The following is a 22372-nucleotide window of genomic DNA, read 5'->3' on the forward strand; positions in this document are numbered from 1 at the left end:
GGCCGCCCGGAGGCTCGCTCCTCTCCCCCCTTCTCTTCTCGGTGCCGTAATGGTAACTGTGGGCACCGGGCTGTGACAGCTTACGGCTTCACGCCTGGGCGCGCACTGCGCTCTCCTTTTGGCCAACCAATCTTCTGGGACCGGAGTTTTATCCCAAAAGATTGCTGGCAGGGAGGGGCCGCCTAGGATGAGAGGAGTCGTCACCTAGGTGGCCGAAGATCAGAAGCAGGAGGTGGGACAGGAAGTCCCATGAAAAAAAGGGTACACACTCCCCCCCCCCCCCCACAAAAAAATTACATGCCAAATGTGGCATGTCAGGGGGCGAAGAGGGCTTAAAGCGGAAGTTCCACTTTTGGTTGGAACTCCGCTTTAACTACTAGGAATGAATGGGTAGCACTGCAGGGCCGTATCAAACATGTCCTACTGAAGAAGCCTGTTGATGGGCCGTAACTTGTATGGGGGCAGAGCAATGTCAGTGACGTCATATGGTGGCCATCTTGAGGTGAGATAAGAGCCGCCTTATTATGTCATGTACTGTACATAGCACAAGTGCACATGTTTGAGTGTTAGATCCAATTTTTAAATTATAATAAATGTTCTTACATGTACAGAGAGTACTATTCGTTTTCATTTTTTGCATGAGTGATTGTTCACATCAGAGGAGAGTGGAGGAGACAAGGATTGCGTCCAGGAGCCATCTGATCAGTGGTCCCTGAGGGGGCAAAAAACGCATCTGACCCTTGACTAGTAATCATGGTCTTTTCTGGAGGTGAGCATATACGGAGCACGGGAGGCGATTGCATGCAGATCACGGGAGAGCCATAAGTTGAAAATTTATGTGCCCAAGGATAATACTGGTAGATGGAAGCACATTCAAGAATGATCTTTTTTGGACTTTTTTTTATTTGGACATTTAGGTTATTTAATTTGTGGTGTTGTAAAGTAGAGGTTACATAATTTAATCATATATTATATCCAGGGTGTGGAGTGAAACCACTTAACTGTGTGAGCAGAAACTGTATGATTTATTGGTTGTTCTTTTATTATTTGCAATGTATATACAGTAAAACCTTGGATTGCGAGCATAATTCGTTTCAGAAACATGCTTGTAATCCAAAGCACCCGTATATCAAAGCATTTTTTTTTACAGGGTATAAAAGAGAAGAGAGGCACCTCAAAGTGTAGCAACAAGTTGCTAAATGTTGTACCTTCATGAAATGTAACCATATTGCTACACTTAGAGGCTCCTCTCTTCTTTTTTATACTCAGCTGTGACATGACGCCACTCTTATATCAAGACATCGCTTGTATATCAAGGTGAAATTTATTAAAAATTTTTGCTTGTCTTGCAAAACGCTCTCAAACCAAGTTACTCTCAAACCAAGGTTTTACTGTACACTTATTTTTGTGAGGGTGACGGCACTGATTGCCATTTTGTACCAATCACTACATACATGGCATCAGCCCTGACAGCCTTGACCATTCATTCATAATAGTAACAAATCACTCAGGGAGCTGGGGCTGTGGATGTTTACAAGAAGCCAGAGATAGATTACACAGCCTGTGCAGCTCTGTCTGGGCTGTGCGATAGAGCTGCCGGCTACTAGTAATAGTAAACATATAAAGGTACTGGCATTAGAGTGGAAAGAACAGTCAGCTCAGAAAGGGAGCGGGGGCTCTATTGCTGGCTGTACCTCCCCAAAAAGGAACAATCATAAATTGGGCTAGAGCTACAGCCAGCTTTATTATAAATAGGTACTTTTAAGCCACAAATAAAAAAAAAAAAAAAAAAAAAAAAGGGTCCAAGCCGCTAAACCATCTTAACCACTGATGGCTGAAACTGTCCCAACGGGTCCTGTTACTATGAGATTCTACTTGAGGATAGGGGCAAGCAATAAAACACATAAGAACAGTGCAAGTACTTTGCTGGTGATGGAAAAGTCTGTACAGAAAAAAAAAAAAAAACATATAACCTCAAATCGCTTATTATGGGATTGATCCGGAGCCACACATTATCCAGTAAGTTGTGCTATGATGGTGGCAGCACTATAATGAAAGTCAATGTCCAATCTTGCTCTAAAGTCCAACAAAATGCTTTATATAATAAACAAAAACTAAAGTAAGTCCACAAATAAGGATGAAAACACTTCACTATTAAGCGACTACACTTGCCTATTAAGGTGCTTACTGTGGTATCTGCAATGTGCAATGAGGAACCAACATGAGCTGTACTCCATGGGGCAGTGCCCTCCCTGCTTATTCCCACAGAGTACGTATCATGACATTTACAATGCTTCAGTGATGAATGGACACAGGAGCGATTGGTACAGATTGCTCACTGTGTTCATTCAGAAAAGGAAGGGGCCAGTAAATGATATATTTACTGGCCCCTTCCCCTGCTCTCCATCCTAAAACATCCCTCTGTGTGCCCACAGCAGCTGCCAGCAGGAGAAGCTGGCGGTGCTTCATTGGAAAGGGGAACACAAGGGGGGAGGGCTGGACAGCAGGGAGGGCGCAGATGGTAGAACAGATTCCCTCTTCAGTGCAGCTGGAGGGAGGGAGAGAAGAAGCCAGCAACGCTGAAGGTGGAGTAAAAAGAGGATTGGGGTCTGCAAAAAGGCAGTACAGCCTGTCCTCGTGTCCCGGGTCCCCCTTTTGAACTGACAGGGCCCAGGCCATGTAAAAAAGAGGGCTGGCTGTACTGCCTTATCGGTGAACCTGAAGCATGGGGTGATTAGGGTATGGCACACCCATGCATATGCCTATGAGTCCACAAGAATCCTATATATTATCATACCACAACAAGAGCTGAGTGTATTTATGGAAGATCAACAGGTACATTTGCCCACTGACAAAGAAATGATCAGTCTATAATTTTAATGGTCGGTTTATTTTTAACAGTGAGAGAGACAGAATAACAACAAAATCATCCAGAAAAAACGCATTTCAAAAAAGTTATACATTGATTTGCATTTTAATGAGTGAAATAAGTATTTGACACCTTCATAAAACATCACTTATTACTTGGTGGCAAAACCCTTGTTGGCAATCACAGAGGTCAGACATTTCCTGTAGTTGGCCACCAGGTTTGCACACATCTCAGGAGGGATTTTGTCCCACTCCTCTTTGCAGATCCTCTCCAAGTCATTAAGGTTTCGAGGCTAAAGTTTGGCAACTCGAACCTTCAGCTCCCTCCACATATTTTCTATGGGATTAAGGTCTGGAGACTGGCTAGGCCACTCCAGGACATTAATGTGCTTCTTCTTGAGCCACACCTTTGTTGCCTTGGCTGTGTGTTTTGGGTCATTGTCATGCTGGAATACCCATCCATGACCCGTTTTCCAATTCAACTTGGAGAGGATCCTCAAAAGGGAGTGGGACAAAATCCTTCCTGAGATGTGTGCAAACCTGGTGGTCAAATACAAGAAAAGTCTGACCTCTGTGACTGCCAACAAGGGTTTTAGCACCAAGTACTAAGTCATGTTTTGCGAAGGGGTCAAATATTTATTTCATAAAAATGCAAATCAATTTATAACTTTTTTGAAATGCGTTTTTCTGGATATTTTTGTTGTTATTCTGTCTCTCACTGTTAAAATAAACAGACCATTAAAATTATAGATTGATCATTTCTTGGTCAGTGGGCAAACGTACAAAATCAGCAGTGGATCAAATACTTTTTTTTTCTCACTGTATTTTAATCTGTACTCGCAGGGGCTTTAAAGTAATAAAACATGGGGAAATGTGCATACAGTAAAACCATGGTTTGAGAGCATTTTGCAAGACGAACAACATTTTATTTAAATTTTGACTTGATATACAAGCAATGTCTTGATATACAAGTATTGTCACGTCACAACTGAGTATAAAAGAGAAGAGAGGCGCCTCTAAGTGTAGCAATATGGTTACATTTATTTAAGGTACAGCATTTAGCAACATATTGCTACACTTGGAGGCGCCTCTCTTCTCTTTTATACTCTGTAGCTCCTGCTGGATTTTGCTTCTAATCCCATTGTGGTGGCTTCCATTTGTGGATGGACATTTTATGGTTACACAACCTGGTTACATTGCTATAATCTTTTTATATGGACTATAAACTAAAGGAACTATGAATAAATGGTTGTGGAATGAATCATCTGAGTTTCCATTATTTCTTATGGGGAAATTTGCTTTGATATACAAGTGCTTTGGATTACAAGCATGCTTCCGGAACGAATTATGCTCGTAATCCAAGGTTTTACTGTCTATGGCAGAGATGTATTACATGTGTTTTTTTTTTTTTTTTCTTGCCTTGACATACACGAAGAAGAAGTGCTCCTACTTCTCAGCAGGTCAATGATGGTGACGGGCTTAGAGAGACTTTCCTCACCAAGGAACTGTGAATTATTGTGTGTGACGGGGAAGGAAATCAGCTAATTTGCATATTGGCAACCTTACTAGCCTCAGGAGTGGAAACAAAATTGTTAACCAAGAACTCTAGGGAGTCTCTTCTAGCATGTTGGTTGGAGGTAAGTGTACGGTATACACTTACCTCCACTGTGTCCTTCAGGAAATCAGATGTTGCAAAAACGTAGGTCTCCCCTGCCCTGATATTTCCAGTACTTGCACAATGCAAGATTCAGAATGTAGTAGTGGGTCCTTTGAGGACAAGGGAGATTTCTCGACTCAACTGTAAAGCAGTGCAGGGACTGGATGTGCAAAGATCACAGCGGGATAGAGGAGATATTGTAGGATCTGAAGCAGGATCTTTGTTAGCCAGAGCGATCACGTGCCTCCGGCATTACAAAACACTTAAAGGGTCGGCTCCCACCAGAGGGAAGGGGTTAATTCGTAATGTTATTGATTATCTTGACACATAAATAGCAATGAGTTGATGAAATGCGACTCTTTACCTTGCCTGGTGCTGGAAATTCCATGTTGGAGAATCCAGGTTCTCTATGACCGGGGTAGTTAAAGGGGTTGCACTACCAGCGACAGGAAACGACACACAGCAGCTGGGTGAGGATACTTGCCGCTCCGTCAGTGGACTTCCTGCAAGAAGATGAATGGATATTTTACAAAAAGTAAAGACGGGGGAATCTAAAACTATATGTAGGGTACAGGGCTCCTCAGTAAATTTGAAAATTGAGAGACAGAAGGCAGCAAGTGTGTTTAGCAATCCTGCCAGTGGCGGCCCCCTCCATATGTGGCGCAGGTGCCCTGCCCCCCTAATCCATTCGCCTGGCCCCTTATTTACATACAGGGTACCGGAAGCATGGATCCCAATGGGGTTTTTTTTTTTTTTTTTTTTTTTAAGAAGAGCATGTTTAGAGCCTGAGGCTCTATTTGGCTTAAAAAAACGGTGGGCTCGGGGAGCAGAGCACTGCAACTTGGAGAGCCCACCCAGTTGTGTGGCATTGTCTTCCTGATTCTCCTCCTGGATATTTAAAATAAGTGTACTTCCGATCCAGCCGGACCGCGGCCCAGGACGTCACGTCCTCTTTTGCGCAGAGAGGCCGCCCCCCCCCGTTGTCTTCTGGGACCTGTGCGTGTCCCAGAAGACAAGCTGGCCATTCACAAAGTGCCTGTTTCCCTTAGTTGTAGTTGGAATGGCGGCACCTGCACCCGATCAGATGGACAGATCGGCCTGGGGGGGGGGGTCACACATATGTAAGGCAGCAAAAGGGTGGTCTTTACCGCCCACACTCTGAACATATGCGCCACTGGGTGGCTGAGGTTTCTGTGCTTAGAGCTCATGATCCCCACTAACGACTGATAGCTGGCAGACCAGCTCCCAATCATGTGACCACTGTGACAGCCAATCACATGATCGCCAATCCTTTCCACCCCCATTGGACGTTCAGATTATTTTAAACAGGCACCGGGGAGGGCGTGAAGGGCGTGAAGGGGTTAAAGTGTAATTAAAAGCAAAACTACTTTTTTTTTTTTTTTTTTTTAAGCTTTGAATTGAGCAGGCAAAGGGTTGGGACCTCTGTCAAGATTTTTCACTGATTGGGGAGATTCACGCCATGCTTGGTTGCTTTTGTTGCTGGGACAGAACGTGAGGGGAAATCCACAACTTTGAAATTGACATCAAAGCAAGAGGTAATTTGTAAATCATTCAAACACCTGTTCCAAGAACAACTAAGGCTGGCCATACACGGGTCGAATTTTGAAAATAATTTATTTTTGAAAAATCTGAAAATAGTGAGTTTTGTGATCTGATGATGCCACCATTGATTTCAAAATTTGGCCAACCAAGCCTTCAATTTCACCTCCTGTTGCTACAGAAAAGAATTTTCGTGGCTGGGAATTTTCTTTTCTTTCTGGGAATTTTCTTTTCTTGCACATGCGCATTTCTTTTTCGAACGATTCTCCCATCATTGATTAGGAAAATCGTTAGTTTTTCAAAACATTTTCAACATGTACGATTACTCAAATTTGATGGCCACACGAAAATCGGCTGTTGCTGCAGCCCACTAATGGTGCGAGATACGAACCTAAATTTTTAGATAAGCTTTTCGAAAGAAAATTCTTTCAAAATTCGACCCGTGTATGGCCTGCCTAAGATGGGAATTACCAAAGTGGAGATTTCCTCTTTGGTTGTTTTTGTTATTTGTCCCCCCCCCCCCATCAGGAAGATGCAACAGGAACTGAAAGGAGTTTTGACCCATCCTTATTTTTTTTTTAGATAAAGTAAGTTTTACCTTTACATACACTTTAACCGCTTGCCGACCAGCCGCCGCAGTTGTACTGCGGCAACATGGCTCGGCTGCGCGAACCGCCGTCATGTTACGTTGGGTCGTATTTTGTCCACTAAGGACGTGCGCCCACGGAGCTGATGCGAGTGCCCGGCGGTCGCGATCACCGATGGGCTCCCGCAATCGCTCGGGGCACACAGAGAACCGGGATCTGGGTGTGTAAACACACAGTTTCTGGTTCTCTGAGGGGAGAAGTGAGAGATCGTCTGTTCATACAGGAGTATGAACAGACGATCTTATCTCTTCCCCTGCACTGTCCACTCCCCCCCTTCAGTTAGAACACACACTAGGGAACACATTAACCCCTTGATCGCCCCCTAGTGGTTAACTCCTTCACTGCCAGTGACATTTTTACAGTAATCAATGCATTTTCATAGCACTGATCGCTGTAAAAATGCCAATGGTCCCAAAAATGTGTCAAAATTGTCCGACGTGTCCGCCATAATCTCGCAGTCCCGATAAAAATTGCAGATCGCTGCCATTAAAATTAAAAAAATAATAATAATAAAAATACCATAAAACTATCCCCTATTATGTAGACGCTATAACTTTTGCGCAAACCAATAAATATACGCTCATTGCGATTTTTTTTTTAGCAAAATTATGTAGAAGAATACATATCGGCCTAAGCTGAGGAAAAAAATTGTTTTTTTTAAATATTTTTTGGGGGGAATATATACTTTAGCAAAAAGTTAAAAATAATGTTTTTTTTCAAAATGGTTGCTCTTTGTTTATAGCGCAAAAAATAAAAACCGCAGAGGTGATTAAATACCACCAAAAGAAAGCTCTATTTGTGGGGAAAAAAGGACGTCAATTTTGTTTGGGTGCAACGTCGCACGGCCGCGCAATTGTCAGTTAAAGCGACGCAGTGCCGGATCGCAAAAAGCGCTCTGGTCAGGAAGGGAGTAAAATCTTCTGGGGCTGAAGCGGTTAAACACTATAGTGTACATGGGAGGAGGGGGGGGGGGGGGCAAGCATTCTTTATTATACATGCTAAAATAGCTTACAGATGCAGTAAGGGCAAAAGGCATTCTGACATCACTGGCTGCCTGCTGGTTCTTATTCAGTAAGCATATACAAGAATCCAGGCAATGAGCATTTGCAGATGGATAGGTCAGCAACCGCAGATTATATTATTGCACACATGACAGGTCTTCTTTAATGCATGTTACTGTACAGCATGTAAATGAGATCACATACCTTTCAAGCTGAGATGCATTGCACGTTCAACAACGATGTTCACAGCAAATGTGTTTTCCACATCCACACAGACTGGCTGACTGTCAGGGACTGCAGACGGACCCTCACCTCTCGGAGAGGATTTCTTACTTTCGATGCGATCCTCTTTTCTGCGGTCATCATCCACCGAGGAGTCCTGTTCTGCTTCCTCCTCAGAGAGGCTCTGGTCCTCTGCAGAGCTTGTGCAATGGGCAGTGACTGACGGGTGATAGGCTGAGCTCAGGGACAGGTGAACCCTCACCGCTGCCCCCTGCAGGTTGGGCACATTGCGCTTAAACAGGGGATAAACACCTGCAGATGAGGGATAGATGGTTAAATCACACTGAAAACACACTAGTCAATAAGACATCTGGTATTGTAAATTATCATGCAGCATTTCTTATTTTGTAGGATCAAAAACCTAATTTTCAACTACCCAAAGGATTTGGACCAAATTAAATTCACTGGGCAATGGCGAGGCTGCATTGATGGGCAATGGCGAGGCTGCATTGATGGGCAATGGCGAGGCTGCATTGATGGGCAATGGCGAGGCTGCATTGATGGGCACTGGCCCTTATTTTGCTTCAAATTTAAGTTTTTTTTCCTTTTTTCTCGGTTTATCATGCTTCATTTTTTTTTTTTAGTTTCTTTATTTCAATGTTGGCACTTTAAAATCATTGTTGGAATTAATACCAGGAGATAGCGCAGCATAGTCATTTCCAATTTATATTGTCTTCACACGGCTTTATGAGACGTGATTAGTGCTAGCAGCTGTCGATCATTACTACGCACCAATTATATTTTTATTTTAATATTTTGTATATTTTATTAAATTTATTTTCATAACAGGTAGCTCGCAAGATCCTCATAGTTTGGTCATTAAAGCGCACCTGCGCCCGGACAATGGACATTAAAGCAGAGTTAAACTCTAAAAAAAAAAAAAAAAAATTGCTAGAAAGTAGGGAGGAAACCTCTTCTTTCTAGCAAGTTTTTATTTTTTGTGTACACTGTATGGTGCCTGTGCTGTGCAGTGTATACTCTCAGCATCTCCGTTGGGAATGGGCCAGATGCTGGAGATGAAGTAACTTCACAGAAGCGGGTGTTACCCAATCAGTGGCCCCTCAATGGCTAAAAGAGGATCACCGGAAAAATAAATAAAATCGCCGGTGGTGACAGGATCCTTCACCTGTCGTTATTTGAGGACAGCACAGAAAGAGGTAGGTAGGTGTGTGCAAGGTAACAGGATTTTCTTTAAGCCTCTCACACTTAATCTCTCATATCACACCCTATCATTGCTGCATTGCCACTGTATTAGGCTGGCAACATGGAGAAACAGAGGACAAGAGAGACATAAAAGTGAACCCATGATGACAGATTTATGAGAACAGCCAGTAAACACTTAGAGGGATATAATTATGCAGACTTTGAAGTTAACTTCCTAAGACCATATATATATGCAAAGTTTAAAAACAAGAAAAACCAAAGTGGAAAGCTGTCATAACAATTTTCTCTCTAATAAAGTTCTTTTAAAAAAGGCCAATCAATGAAAATTGGGTACAGTAAAACCTTGGTTTGAGAGCGTTTTGCAAGACAAGCAAAATTTTTAAAGAAATTTTGACTTGATATACAAGCAATGTCTTGATATACAAGTAGCGGCACGTCACATCACAACTTAGTATAAAAGAGAGGCACTTCCAAGTGTAGCAATATGGTTACATTTAATGAAGGTACAGCGGAACCTCGGATTACGAGCATAATCAGTTCCAGGTTAATGCTCGTAATAAAAAGTACTTGCATATCAAAGCAAGTTTCCCCATAGATGTCAATGGAAACAAAAATAATTAGTTCCGCATTGACTTCAATACCACATGCGGCCAGAGGTGGGGGGGCGCCAGAGAGCCTCAGAAACAGCCGGAAAGGCCTGAGGACACCTCGGCAAACCTCGGAAAGTTCCTCGGGCCTTTCCGTGCATTTCCGAACGGCGCTGATTGGCTCCGGCGCCCCCCCACCTCAGGCCAAACGCGGTACTGCACACACTTTGGCCTGAATCATGCTCGTTTTGCGAGACAACACTCGCAAACCGAGTTATGATTTTCAAAAATACAGTGCTCGTATTGCGAAACGCTCTTTAACCGCGTTACTCGCAATCCGAGGTTCCACTGTACAATGCTTAGCAACACACATGGTTGAGGATTAAAACAGGCACATCTAAGTATGCAGGCATCCGGAGTAAAGCTGTCTACATAGACCGCCATCCTCACCGCCATCAACATTGTCCCTTCCACGCTGCATTCCACCAGTGGTTCAAATCGCTGTACTGCAGGGTAGTCTTCCCAGTCACGATTACAGACTGACATCGGTGAGAGCCGGCGGTGCCGAGGATGGTCTATGTGGACAGCTTTACTCCAGATGCCTGCATACTCAGATGTGTCTCTTTTAATCATCAACCATGTGAGTTGCTAAACGTTAACATAAAGCTAACATAAAGCTAACCTAGATATGTCACTGTTGTATTCGAAAGGCAAAAAATATATTTTGGAGGAGAAAACTGTCAAATCATTTCACTTTTATGTGACCTACCGCTAACAGAGAGGGTCCGGGAGGTGGTCTCTGCCAGAGCGGTCATGTCCACATAAGCACAACCAAGGAGGCGGTCGGTATCTTGAGGTCTTGGCCCGGTAGTGTCTTTCCCATAAGAGCGCCAGATCTGGATCTCCAACTTCTCCTCTCGCAGGTACCACACCAATGGCTGATTCTTCATCAGTTCTATCCTCCTAGTCTGCTCAAACACTACAGTGGCCTGTTGGCCATCTTCTGAGAAGGCTGGTTTTCTCAACTGGGAGCAGACTGCGTCTCTATCGTACAGCTTGTACCGCAGGTAGCAATGAGTTTTCTTGTGGATGTGCTTGTGTCCGGCCAGCAAGAGAGAGTGAACCGGAAGCCAGATTTTGGGAACAGTGACGGAAAGATTGACCAAATCCTCTTTTTCCCAGCCATCTCTGACGCTTCCAACAACTTCCTCCTCTACATCATTCCATCCTAAGCCTCGAGCCACCTCCAGGACTCGATCTCTGTCTGAACGGTGAGCAAAGTTGACTGAAAGCTCCAGACCTCCAACCACATTGCTCAAGACACCTGCCCTGCCAGAAAGAGTGGAATCCGAGGGTAACATTACTGGGTACCAGCCAGATATTCCTGAGAAAAGAAGAGCCAGCGTGAATATCTACGACTGAAGACAAAGGAACTGAAGAAGAGAATAGAACTGTTCAGAGGGGCATCTGGTACAACCTGGAGCTGAAGTCATTCGAGCACAATCTTTTAAATAGACCCAGTCACCAGTATAACACTGAATTTTTAATATTGATATAATAGTGCTTTATGTGTAACTACTATTGCCCCATTTGGGCAATTTTCGTATCACACAATTGCAGAGTTATAGGTAGAACAAAAATGAGGATCTGATACTATTGGGCATTTCAGATTCTTCTCTGACGCTCCTTCCCCACCAGCTACTTCCCTCATGCTATAGTGCTGCTCTCTCAGCACTACTATTTTACTTATACTGAGGCTGTGTGCAGGAAAGCAGCTACAATTACAGTTTCAGTGCGGTTTGTCTACATTTGCTGGGGCTGGGAGCAGTTCTCCGGCACACAGCCTCAGCTGTCAAATACACAAGTGGTGGGAGCAGCAGAGGGCAGCCCAAAAGAGAAGAGACCAAAACATCAAATGCTATTATATTAATATAAAACTGAAAGTGCTTTTTCTGGGACAGGGTCTCTTTAAAGTAGTAGTAAACCGCTGTGTGTCTTTTTTTGGAACTTGCAAGGTAAAGCCATAATGTGCTAGTATGCGTCTTACCTTCTAGTGGTGAGCTGTCACCACTGACAAGGCTTCCATCTTCACCCGGTCTTCCTTTCCGGGTTCGTTGACTCCGGCTGTGTGAGTGTCCGGAGCCGCAATGAAGTCACACCGCTTAAGGGTACAGGACTCTGAAGGAACGGCATAGGTGGCCGTTCCTTTAGAGCGCATGCGCTGGTGATGTCACCAGCTGCATGTACAATAAATATAAACGGTGCACGTTTAGGCGATATTTACAGGACCTATAGGTAAGCCTTATTATAGGCTTGCCTGTAGGTACAAATTATGCATGTGAGTTTACTCCCACTATAAGTATTTTTTAAAAATTTTTTTTAAGCTCACAGGGATAAAATCTGACTACAGATATTAGAAGACAGTTGGATGGGCGCATGTGATTCAACTTTTATTTTCATACTGATGCATAAACATGCACATGTTAATCCAAAATGTATCAATGGATATAAAAGGTAAGGGAGAAATGGTCAGACATCTTTTGTAACACATACACTGCCAAGTTTTCAAGGTTGGCTCTGGCTTGCCCCTTTATGCCTCATGTTCCTTTCAATTGGTTGGCAAGGCTGCTGATTCATAGGGATAAATAAACATGCACATGTTAATCCAAAGCTTGTGTATTAGTAGCTAAAAAGGCAGGAGAGAAATAGCCTGAGCTCTGCAGTTGTGCGTGTCCCCTTGGTTGCAAATCTTTTTACATGGATGCCTAATGTAATTGGTGAAAAGACAGAACAGTATTCTACAATTTCCTACATATTGAATACGATTCCCTGCATAGCACCAGTAGACCCTTAAAACCTGCAACACAAATACTGACCAGTTTCCAAGGCAGGCTCTGGATTGGCCCTTTATGCCTCATGTTCCTTACAAACTATTTAACCACTTTCCATCCAGGCCAATTCCGACATTTCTCATAATTTTTTTTGCTAGAAAATTACATAGAATCCCCAAAAATGTATATATGTTTTTTTTAGCAAAGACCCTAGAGAATACAATGACAGTCGTTGCAAGTTTTTATCTCGCACGGTATTTGCGCAGAAATTTTTCGAAACACGTTTTTTTTTTGGAAAAAAAACAGTTTCATGCTTTAAAAAAAAACGAAAACATTAAAGTTAGCCCAATTTTTTTGCATAACGTGAAAGATGAAGTTACTGCGAGTAAATAGATACCTAACATGTCACGCTTCAAAATTGCACACGCTCGTGGAATTGCGCCAAACTTCGGTACTTAAAAATCTCCACAGGCGACGTTTTAAAATTTTTTTCTGGTTACATGTTTTGAGTTATGCCCCATACACACGGTCGGACATTGATCGGACATTCCGACAACAAAATCCTAGGATTTTTTCAGACGGATGTTGGCTCAAACTTGTCTTGCATACACACGGTCACACAAAGTTGTCGGAAAATCCGATCATTCTGAACGCGGTGACGTAAAACACGTACGTCGGGACTATAAACGGGGCAGTAGCCAATAGCTTTCATCTCTTTATTTATTCTGAGCATGCGTGGCACTTTGTGCGTCGGATTTGTGTACACACAATCGGAAATTCCGACAACGGATTTTGTTGTCGGAAAATTTTATAGCCTGCTCTCAAACTTTGTGTGTCGGAAAATCCGATGGAAAATGTGTGATGGAGCCTACACACGATCGGAATTTTCGACAACAAGGTCCTATCACACATTTTCCGTCGGAAAATCCGACCGTGTGTACGGGGCATTATTGAGAAGGTCTAGGGCTAGAATTATTGCTCTCGTTCCAACGTTCGTGGCGATACCTCACTTTTGTGGTTTGAACACAGTTTTCATATGTGGGCGGGACTTACGTATGCGTTCGCTTCTGCGTGTGAGCACATGGGAACAGGGGCGCTTTAATGTTTTTTTTTTTTTTTTTTTATTGTTAATTTTACTTTTCTTTTTTTAGTTTGACACTTTAAAAACATAAATAAATAAATAAATTTGATCACTTTTATTCCTATTACAAGGAATGTAAACATCCCTTGTAATAGGAATATGGCATGATTGATCCACTTTACAGTGAGATATGGGGTCAATAAGAACCCACATCTCACCACTAGGCTGGGAAGCCTGAAATAAAAAACAAATAAACGATCTCGGCTTCCCAGCTGAGGCGGCACCATTTGCCTGAATGCAGAGTCCGGGCGTGACATCATAACATCGCGCCCGGCCTCCGAACGATCATAGAGACTCCGGCGACCATCTGGTCTGCTGGAAATCTCTATGATCACCATCCGGGGCCAGCGGATCCTGTCTCCGACTCACCGATGGAAGTGAGTTGGTAGAAGCACAGGAGGGCGGCAGGGGGGGCGTCCGATTTTTGCTTGGATAAAGTTAAAATCGTATTTTACAAAACATAAAACAAAGACATGTCATAATGATCTATGACCCCAGAGACTCAAATAACACCTCCAAATATTGAATTCTAATCCAGTTGGATGAAATTAGAAATAACCAATAGCAGTTCTAATTTCATCCCACTGGACTAGAATTCAATATTTGAGTCTCTGGGGTCATAGATCATTATGATGTGTCTTTGTTTTATGTTTTGTAAAATACGATTTTATCTTTATCCAATTAAAAATCTAATTTTTTATGCTATATGTGTGTGCCTATAAAGTCCATTCCTGCAAATAGTTTTTTCTATTAGTTTTTTTTTTTTTTTTCAATCTACATCGGGACGTTGGCACATTAGTACCTGTGTGTCCACAGTGTCACCCTGTGAGGATGCACGTTTGGGTCCTTTCACACTGGGGCGGTTTGCAGGCGCTACTGCGCTAATAATAGCGCCTGCAAACCGAGCCGAAAGTGCTTAGAGTTGCCATCTCATCCCTTTAAACCCTAACACCTTTGAAATACACAGGTTCTGAGGCTAATTAAATGCAGATAAGGCACAAAGTGAGTTTAATTACCACCTTAATCAGCCACAGAACCTGTGTAATTAATATGTGTTCGGGTTTAAAGGGATGAGGTGGCAACCATAAAAGTGCCGCTGCTTTTGATTCCAGTGTGAAAGCCCCGAGGGCTTTCACACTGGAGCGGTGCGCTAGCAGGACGGTAAAAAAAGTTCTGCTAGCAGAATCTTCGGAGCGGTGAAGAACCGCTCCTGCCCATTGAAATCAATGGGACGGCGCAGCTATACTGCCGGCAAAGCACCTCTGCAGAGGCGCTTTACGGTGGTTTTTAACCCTTTCTCGGCCGCTAGCGGGGGTAAAACCGCCCCGCTAGTGGCCGAATTCAGACGGTAAAGCGCCGCTTACAATAGCGGTGCTTTACCGCCGCCACCACCTCAGTGTGAAAGGGCTCTTAAATCTCTCTAAACTTTTCTGACATATGTGTAAAGTGCTGCATAAATTTTCACGCTATATATATACATGTAATAAATAAATAAAAAATGACATTGTATTGTGGGATGCATAATAACACAATTACCTGATCGTTTGCTGAGCAGATCTAGAGTAGGGATTCTCACTACACCCAAATGGTAATCATGGGCTGGGTGAATTTTACCAACACCAGCTGAAGACAAAAAAAATATTCGTTAGTAAGAGGCGATGAGCCTTCTCAGGGAATGAACAAACAGCACAAAATACAAAATAAATGAGGAAATCACAAGTTTGTATCTTCTGTAATGCAGTAAAAGTTAGTGTGTGCTTTGCCCATACAAAAGATCACTTTGATACTTCTCAGCAGTACAAAGCTTTAATCTCCCGCTGCTCCATTTTCCCTTCAGAAGGAGCATGCGACTCACTCCCCTAAAGGCTCGTACACACGGTACGAAAAATCAGAAGGGAAAAGTCTGAAGACGAGCTGTCGGTGGATTTTCCGATCGTTAGTACGTTGCACTCGACCGGCGATTTGACTTTTACATCAGACAAAAGCTGGATGTGCAGGCTATAAAACTTTTGTCTGATGTAAACTCAACGTCTGATTTTCGGATGGTCAGTACAAAAATCTGACACAAAAGTACAAACAAGCATGGTCGGAATCAAGGAATGACCGGGAAGAGTTTGTAAACTACTGTTCGTAATCTAGAATTAACATTTGTGACTCAGCTAATTGATGAAATGTCAAAATTCTCATCTTCTTAAATGGGGTAATAATGAAGCTGCTTTGCATGTAGTTATGCCAAATGTATTTTAACCGCTACAGCCCCGGAAGAATTTACCCCCTTCCTGGCCAGAGCACTTTTTGCGATTCGGCACTGCGTCACTTTAACTGACAATTGCGCGGTCATTTTCCCACAAATAGAGCTTTCTTTTGGTGGTATTTGATCGCCTCTAAAAACAAAAAAAGAGCGACAATTTTGAAAAAAACAAAAAAAAACAAAAACACAATATTTTGTACCTTTTGCTATAATAAATATCCCCATTTAAAAAAAAAAAAGCTATTTTTTTTCCTCAGTTTAGGCCGATATGTTATAAAGTTATAGTGTCTACAAAATAGGGGATAGTTTTATAGCATTTTATTTTTTATTTTTTACTAGTAATGGCGGCGATCTGCGTTCTTTATCGTGACTGCGAAATTATGGCGGACACGTCAGACAACTGACACATTTTTTTGGACCATTGGCATTAATACAGCGATCAATGCTATAAAAATGCATTGATTACTGTAAAAATTACACTGGCAGTGAAGGGGTTAACACTAGGGGGTGATCAAGGGTTTAACTGTGTTCCCTGGGAGGTGATTCTAACTGAAGGGGGAGGGGACTGACTAGAGGAAGTGACGGATCGGATAGTGGTTCCTAGCTAATAGAACAGGAAAGCTTGTGTTTACACACACTCGTCCCTGTTCGGTGTCTCCTGCTCACGATCGCTCGCGGCCGGTGGTCATCGTGACTGTCGGCACAAGCTTTGGCATCCCCCGCTGTGCAGCTGCGCGCGCCTGCTATCCCGACCCCTAGCTACGACGGCTCGCGCAGGGGAGCCAACCTGTCGCAGTATAACTGCGGCGGCTGGTCGTCAAGCGGTTAAAAGGCATTTATTTTGTACAATCAGAAAATCGCAAATCAACCTTCACCAAACTTCTACTAAACACAAAATTAGCATTAGGGGCCCAAAGGGTGGCCCTTGAGGAATGAACTTCCTCTTTATACTCTCATAGTACGTCACTATGTTTGTGTCTGTCAAACGACAATTAGTGTATCGTTAGTATGTTAGACAAAAACCTGAACACGCTCTTTTGACAAAAATCAGATGGTCGGTCGTCAGACAGAGTGTACGAGTCTTTACTCTGGGATGCTTGGGGATTTGTTGGGTACTGTCAGCTCTGACCAGACCAGGGGTAGGCAACCAGGGGCCCTCCAGCTGTTGTGGAACTACATTTCCCATGAGGCATTGCAAGGCTGGCAGTTACAATTACTCCCAGAGGCATGATGGGACTTGTAGTTCTGCAACAGCTGGGGGGGCCCGGTTGCCTACCCCCAGACTAGACCAATTCAGAGATTACATAGGGCTTCCTTTCCTAACATCTGGCAGGTGAGCAGAGCAGCAGGGGAGTGAAGTAAATCTGAATATGCAGTGAAGGGATGGGGGCATTAAAATAGAACCTATTGTCAGGTGATTCCGGGTCCCTACTCTTTCCTTTTCCCCCCTTACCTTCCTTTCTTTCTCGTCTTTGCTCTCTGTTCCTTTTCTCTTGATGGGTTCTGAAATCTTCTTTAGCTGTTTATTGGTACCCACGACTACTTAGAATGGGGTTATTGGCATGTTCTGGCTACTTTTGCAAACTACTGGGTTTTCCCTAAAACACATATATGTTACATTTAGGTTTAATCTGATTGTTTGAGAAGGAGGCCTTCCTTTATGCTGTGTGTTCCTCATGTCCCCAGTCATAGCTCCAGGCGTCTGCGGACTAGGTGCTTTTTGTATTACTGTGCGTTTCAATGATATACCTGCAAAAAAATGTATCCCCTGACTTCTCTGTCAAGATCAAATGGCACATCAGTCTGTCCCCACATGCCAGGGTGCTAGGGGTAACCTTAGACTCAGAACTGTCCTTTCAGACCCACATCCAATCCCTGTCCAAATCATGCCGCCTTAGCCTCCGCAACATTTCCACAATACGCCGCTTTTTAACTAATGACACCACCAAGCTTCTAAATCACTCCCTGGTCATCTCTCGCCTCGACTACTGCAACTCCCTCCTTATTGGATTACCTTTACATAGACTATCCCCCCCTTCAGTCCATAATGAATGCCGCTGCAAGACTCATCCACCTTACCAACCATTCAGTGTCCTTCACCCCTCTCTGCCAATCCCTCCACTGGCTTCCACTCACCCAATGAATAAAATTCAAAGTACGAACAATAATTTACAAAGCCATTCATAACTCTGCCCCCAGCTACATCACTAACCTAGTCCCAAAATACCAACCAAGCTGCTCTCTTCGGTCCTCCCAAGACCTCCTGCTCTCTAGCTCCCTTGTCACCTCCTCCCATGCTCGCCTCCAGGATTTCTCCAGAGTTTCTCCCATCCTTTGGAACTCCCTACCCCAACCAGTCCGTCTGTCCCCTAATCTATCCATCTTTAGACGATCCCTGAAAACCATTTTCTTTAAAGATGCCTATCCTGCATCTAACTAATACTGTTTTACTTCCTCCATCAGCTCATCCCCCCACAGCTATTACCTTTTGTATCAATTGGCTCTTCCTTTTTAGATTATAAGCTCTAATGAGCAGGGCCCCCTGATTCCTCGTGTACCAAATTGTAATGTAACTGTAATGTCTGCCTTTATTTTGTTAAGCTCTGCACAAACTGTTGGCGCTATATAAAACCTGTATAATAATATTATAACCTATTGAACCTTTTGCTTTGCCATCCAGGAACAGACCATAGCTTTTTATTATTTTGGTTGGGCAGCCAGGGGTCTTCATGACTTTGACAGCATACACCTGAAAAAGAACATGGTGGTCTGCCTGTAAACGCACTATACAAAAACAGAGGGTAAATGGCCGCCCACTAGCATAATCTGCAACATAGACTGCCATAAAAGAGAAGACTTGCCTCTCCTGCTGCTCTCTTAACATTTTCGATCTCCTGCTCCCTCCAGTGCTCAGCGGTTCCTCACACCAACATTCACGTCACTTGAAGACACAGTAATGACATGAAGGTCGGTGAGAGAAACTGCTGAGCACCGGAGGTGACCAAAACATCACCAGTCTTTGCTTTCTAAAGATGGCTTCAGCTGAGGATTTCTCTTTAGTGAGGGATAAATCGATCATTTACTTTTTAACAGGAACCCCCTTTTATGAGCAGTTTTGACTTGGTGACAGGGTTGCTTTAACTCTTCATTCTCCTACATCTACAGTGCATCTGGAAAGTATTCACAGAGCTTCACTTTTTACAGAATTTGTTATGTTACAGCCTTATTCCAAAATGGATTGAATGCAGTATTCTTCCTCAAAATTCTACAAACAATCCCCCATAATGACAATGTGAAAGAAGTTTTTTTTCCCATTTTTTATTTTGAATAAATTTGCAAAGATTTCAAACAAACATCTTTCACGTTGTCATTATGGGGTGTTGTTTGTAGAATTTTCAGGAAAATAATGAATTTAATCCATTTTGGAAAAAGGCTGTAACATAACAAAATGTGGAAAAAGTGAAGCGCTGTGAATACTTTCTGCATACACTGTACTGAAGGATAAAACTGGACAAAGCTGCCACAAGATACATCAACAGCACATTCCAAATAACACAGATGGAAGGTTAAGGAGAGACGGATTACCAGATGTGACACTCTGGTGGTGAATGGACAGTACAATCTCGGAGGAGTGAAGGATCTCTGCCAGGCTACACGCCTCACCACTGCTTCTCTGAGTCAAAATATTACAGGGGAACTCCGAATGATGGTCGAACTCAGGGCAAAAGCTGCGAGCCACAGTACGCGTGTTGCGACTTTCCACCTCTGGTAAGAACGATGGGCGAATGATGACAAAAGCGTTCACCCCGACCTCTGCGCTGTACTGAAAGGACGGGTCTTCTTCTGCGAGAGCCCTGAGAGAAATAGAAAATTATAACATGACGTGTACAAGGCCATTAAACTGTCCAACCAAAAGGGATAGTTCAGTTGTGGAAGGAGCTTGCAGGATTTTTAGAACTATTAAGGGCTCCAGTAGTCCACTTTTTTTTTTTTTTAAAAGATTCATACTTACCTAGGTGGATGCAGCATTAGTCTAATGCTGCGTCTGTCCCCCGGCACCTCTAACACTGAGCGATCAAACACTGCCGATTGCTTGGTTCTCAGAGGTCCCTGAGCAGAGACCTGCTCACTGTCAGTCAGCGGCTCTCTGCTCTGCCCCCCTCCCACGCTTACTGGAGCGCTGGGCTGTGGAGGGGCGGGAGCAGACAGCTCAGGCTCTCAGCAGCTTGCTGAGATGCTGAGTTGGGTGCCAGTCCAGGCATGTGAGCGGATCCCGACTCCACTGTCGCGATCTTGCCCGAGCCTAGAATGGCTCTGTGATATCAGCCGACAGCAGGCTTCATCCACAGGAAAAGAACAGCCAAATGAGCTTTGGCTGTACTTCTCCTTTACAAAATTCCTGCAGGCTTTTCTCCCCTATGAAATCCTATACAAAAAGACCTAAAGAGAGCAGGGAGCACTCTAAGCCTCTGCTGCAGGGTACATGTGTGATGAGGACATGGGGAGACAGCAGTGTGAACAGAGGGAAGACCTCATTAGACTGCGGCTGCTCCTGCACTGTCCAATTGGCAGGCTAGGGGCGTGTTCTTAATCAAGCTGTGCTGCTGCAGCGGAGGTTGATTAGTAGGTGTCTAGCAGGGGTGTCTGGAAAACAAAAAAAAAAGGCTTGCATATGGATTTTTCAGCTGTTTACCTGAAGTTTAGCTTTAACTCTAAAATTGTCAAAAGATAAACAAAACAGTTTTGATATGCAAAGGGTTAAAGGGACACTAAAGGTTCGGGGTTTTTTTTCTTTTTAAATAACAAACATATCATATTTACCTCCAGTGTGCAGCTCGATTTGCACAGAGTGGCCCCAAACCTGCTCTTCTGGGGTCCCCTGGCGGCTCTCTCAACTCCTCCCCACATCAGATAACCCCCTGAGAGATGTGCTCTCCCGGGGGGTTACCCTGCGGACGCGCTCCCGAGTACAGCATTTGGCGTCCATAGACTCTGAATGCAGGACTCAGCCTCGCCCCCCGGCGGCCGCCTCATTGGATTTGATTGACAGAAGCGGGAGCCAATGGCTGCGCTGCTATCAATCTATCCAATAAAGTGCCGAGAACCCCCTACAGAGAGAGAGTATGTCCCCGTGGGACAAGTTTGAGGGTTCAGGTAAGTAAAACGGAGGGGGGGCTGGTGACGGACAGGTGTTTTTTCACCTTAATGCATAGGATGCATTAAGGTGAAAAAACACAAACCTTTAGTGTCCCTTTAATACTGAATTATTATAAAATGAATTGAATAGTATCTGTCCAACCGCCATTCATTAGGAGATACAAAGACGGATCCAAGTCTTCATGCCTCATACTTTTGGTTTATGCTTATCCATGTGCCTGCATATAAGAGCCTCTGGCATCTAACAGCTTAATCCTGATCCTCTGCAGGTCAGAGGTTCTCAGCTCCTCTAATCAACGCCCTTTATTTATATATTGTACAGGAAGCCAAGGATGGGTCGTTGGATGGATGCTATATTTCACTCATATTTGGGTTGTGGTCCATTTAAAGTGGTTGTAAACCCTTACAGACCACTTTGACCTACAGGTAAGCCTAGCTTACCTGTAGATCCAAGAAATATCTCCTAAACCCACACGGTTTAGGAGATATTAGCAAAAAGACATGTACCTCTGTGTACGAAGAATGCGCCATAGACAGCGGCGCGCAGGTGCACTGAGCATGCCGCTGCTAACGGCGACATGCCGTTAGTGGCGGCTCCCATGCGCATGCGTGGGAGTGACGTCATCGCGGCTCTGGCCAATCACAGCGCCGGAACGACGATAACAGGAAAGAAGATGGACGCTCCATAGCAGAGGGGACAGCAGTGACATTGCAGGCTCCTGTGTCAGGTAAGTGACACATAATGGGCTACTATGCGATGCATAGTAGCCCATTATGCTTTACCTTTGCAGGGAAACAAAAAGGTAGTTTACCCATCAGGGTTTACTTCCTCTTTAAGGGAGATGACTGGTATATAGTTGGTATACTCATGCATGGTAAGGGTTTTTTTTTTTGGTTGGTAGTCAGGTCAGAGGGGAGAGGACTGGTCTCTTTGGTAAATCCTCATTTGGGACCCGGAATTCAGAGATTTGGAGAGATATTTGGGTGGGAAAAAACCTTCAACTCTGATTTCAGGGACTCTGTTCCCGAAAGAGTTAACCTACCTGCAGGAAGAGGCCCCTAAGGATAGAAAGCTCCTGGGACAGGTGAGGAGTGAGTAGTAAGGTGTAGAGAGCAGACAAGTGTCTGGAGTATTGCATAACTGCTGGGAGCTGCCTAAATGTGCCTGGGCTGTACTATAATTTCTGTGGGTAAAAGCCTTGTGTGAATGAATCACGGTTGATATT

At 43.8% G+C, this 22372-nt stretch overlaps 1 protein-coding gene across 2 annotated transcripts in view; it reads right to left on the reverse strand.

Moving 5' to 3' along the window:
* The window catches only part of C2CD3 (C2 domain containing 3 centriole elongation regulator), a 191761-nt gene that overhangs the window by 67333 nt on the left and 102056 nt on the right, over positions 1-22372 (reverse strand). For both annotated transcript variants that reach the window (XM_073612799.1, XM_073612798.1), the window contains exons 21-25: positions 19575-19843; positions 15275-15361; positions 10536-11150; positions 7938-8267; positions 4890-5028 (exon numbers count right to left, since the gene is read on the reverse strand). In XM_073612799.1, the coding sequence (XP_073468900.1) occupies positions 4890-5028; positions 7938-8267; positions 10536-11150; positions 15275-15361; positions 19575-19843 (1440 nt within the window). The remainder of the gene's footprint in view (positions 1-4889; positions 5029-7937; positions 8268-10535; positions 11151-15274; positions 15362-19574; positions 19844-22372) is intronic.

The sequence above is a fragment of the Aquarana catesbeiana genome, linkage group LG02, assembly GCF_042186555.1.
Source record: "Aquarana catesbeiana isolate 2022-GZ linkage group LG02, ASM4218655v1, whole genome shotgun sequence".
Classification (NCBI taxonomy): domain Eukaryota; kingdom Metazoa; phylum Chordata; class Amphibia; order Anura; family Ranidae; genus Aquarana; species Aquarana catesbeiana.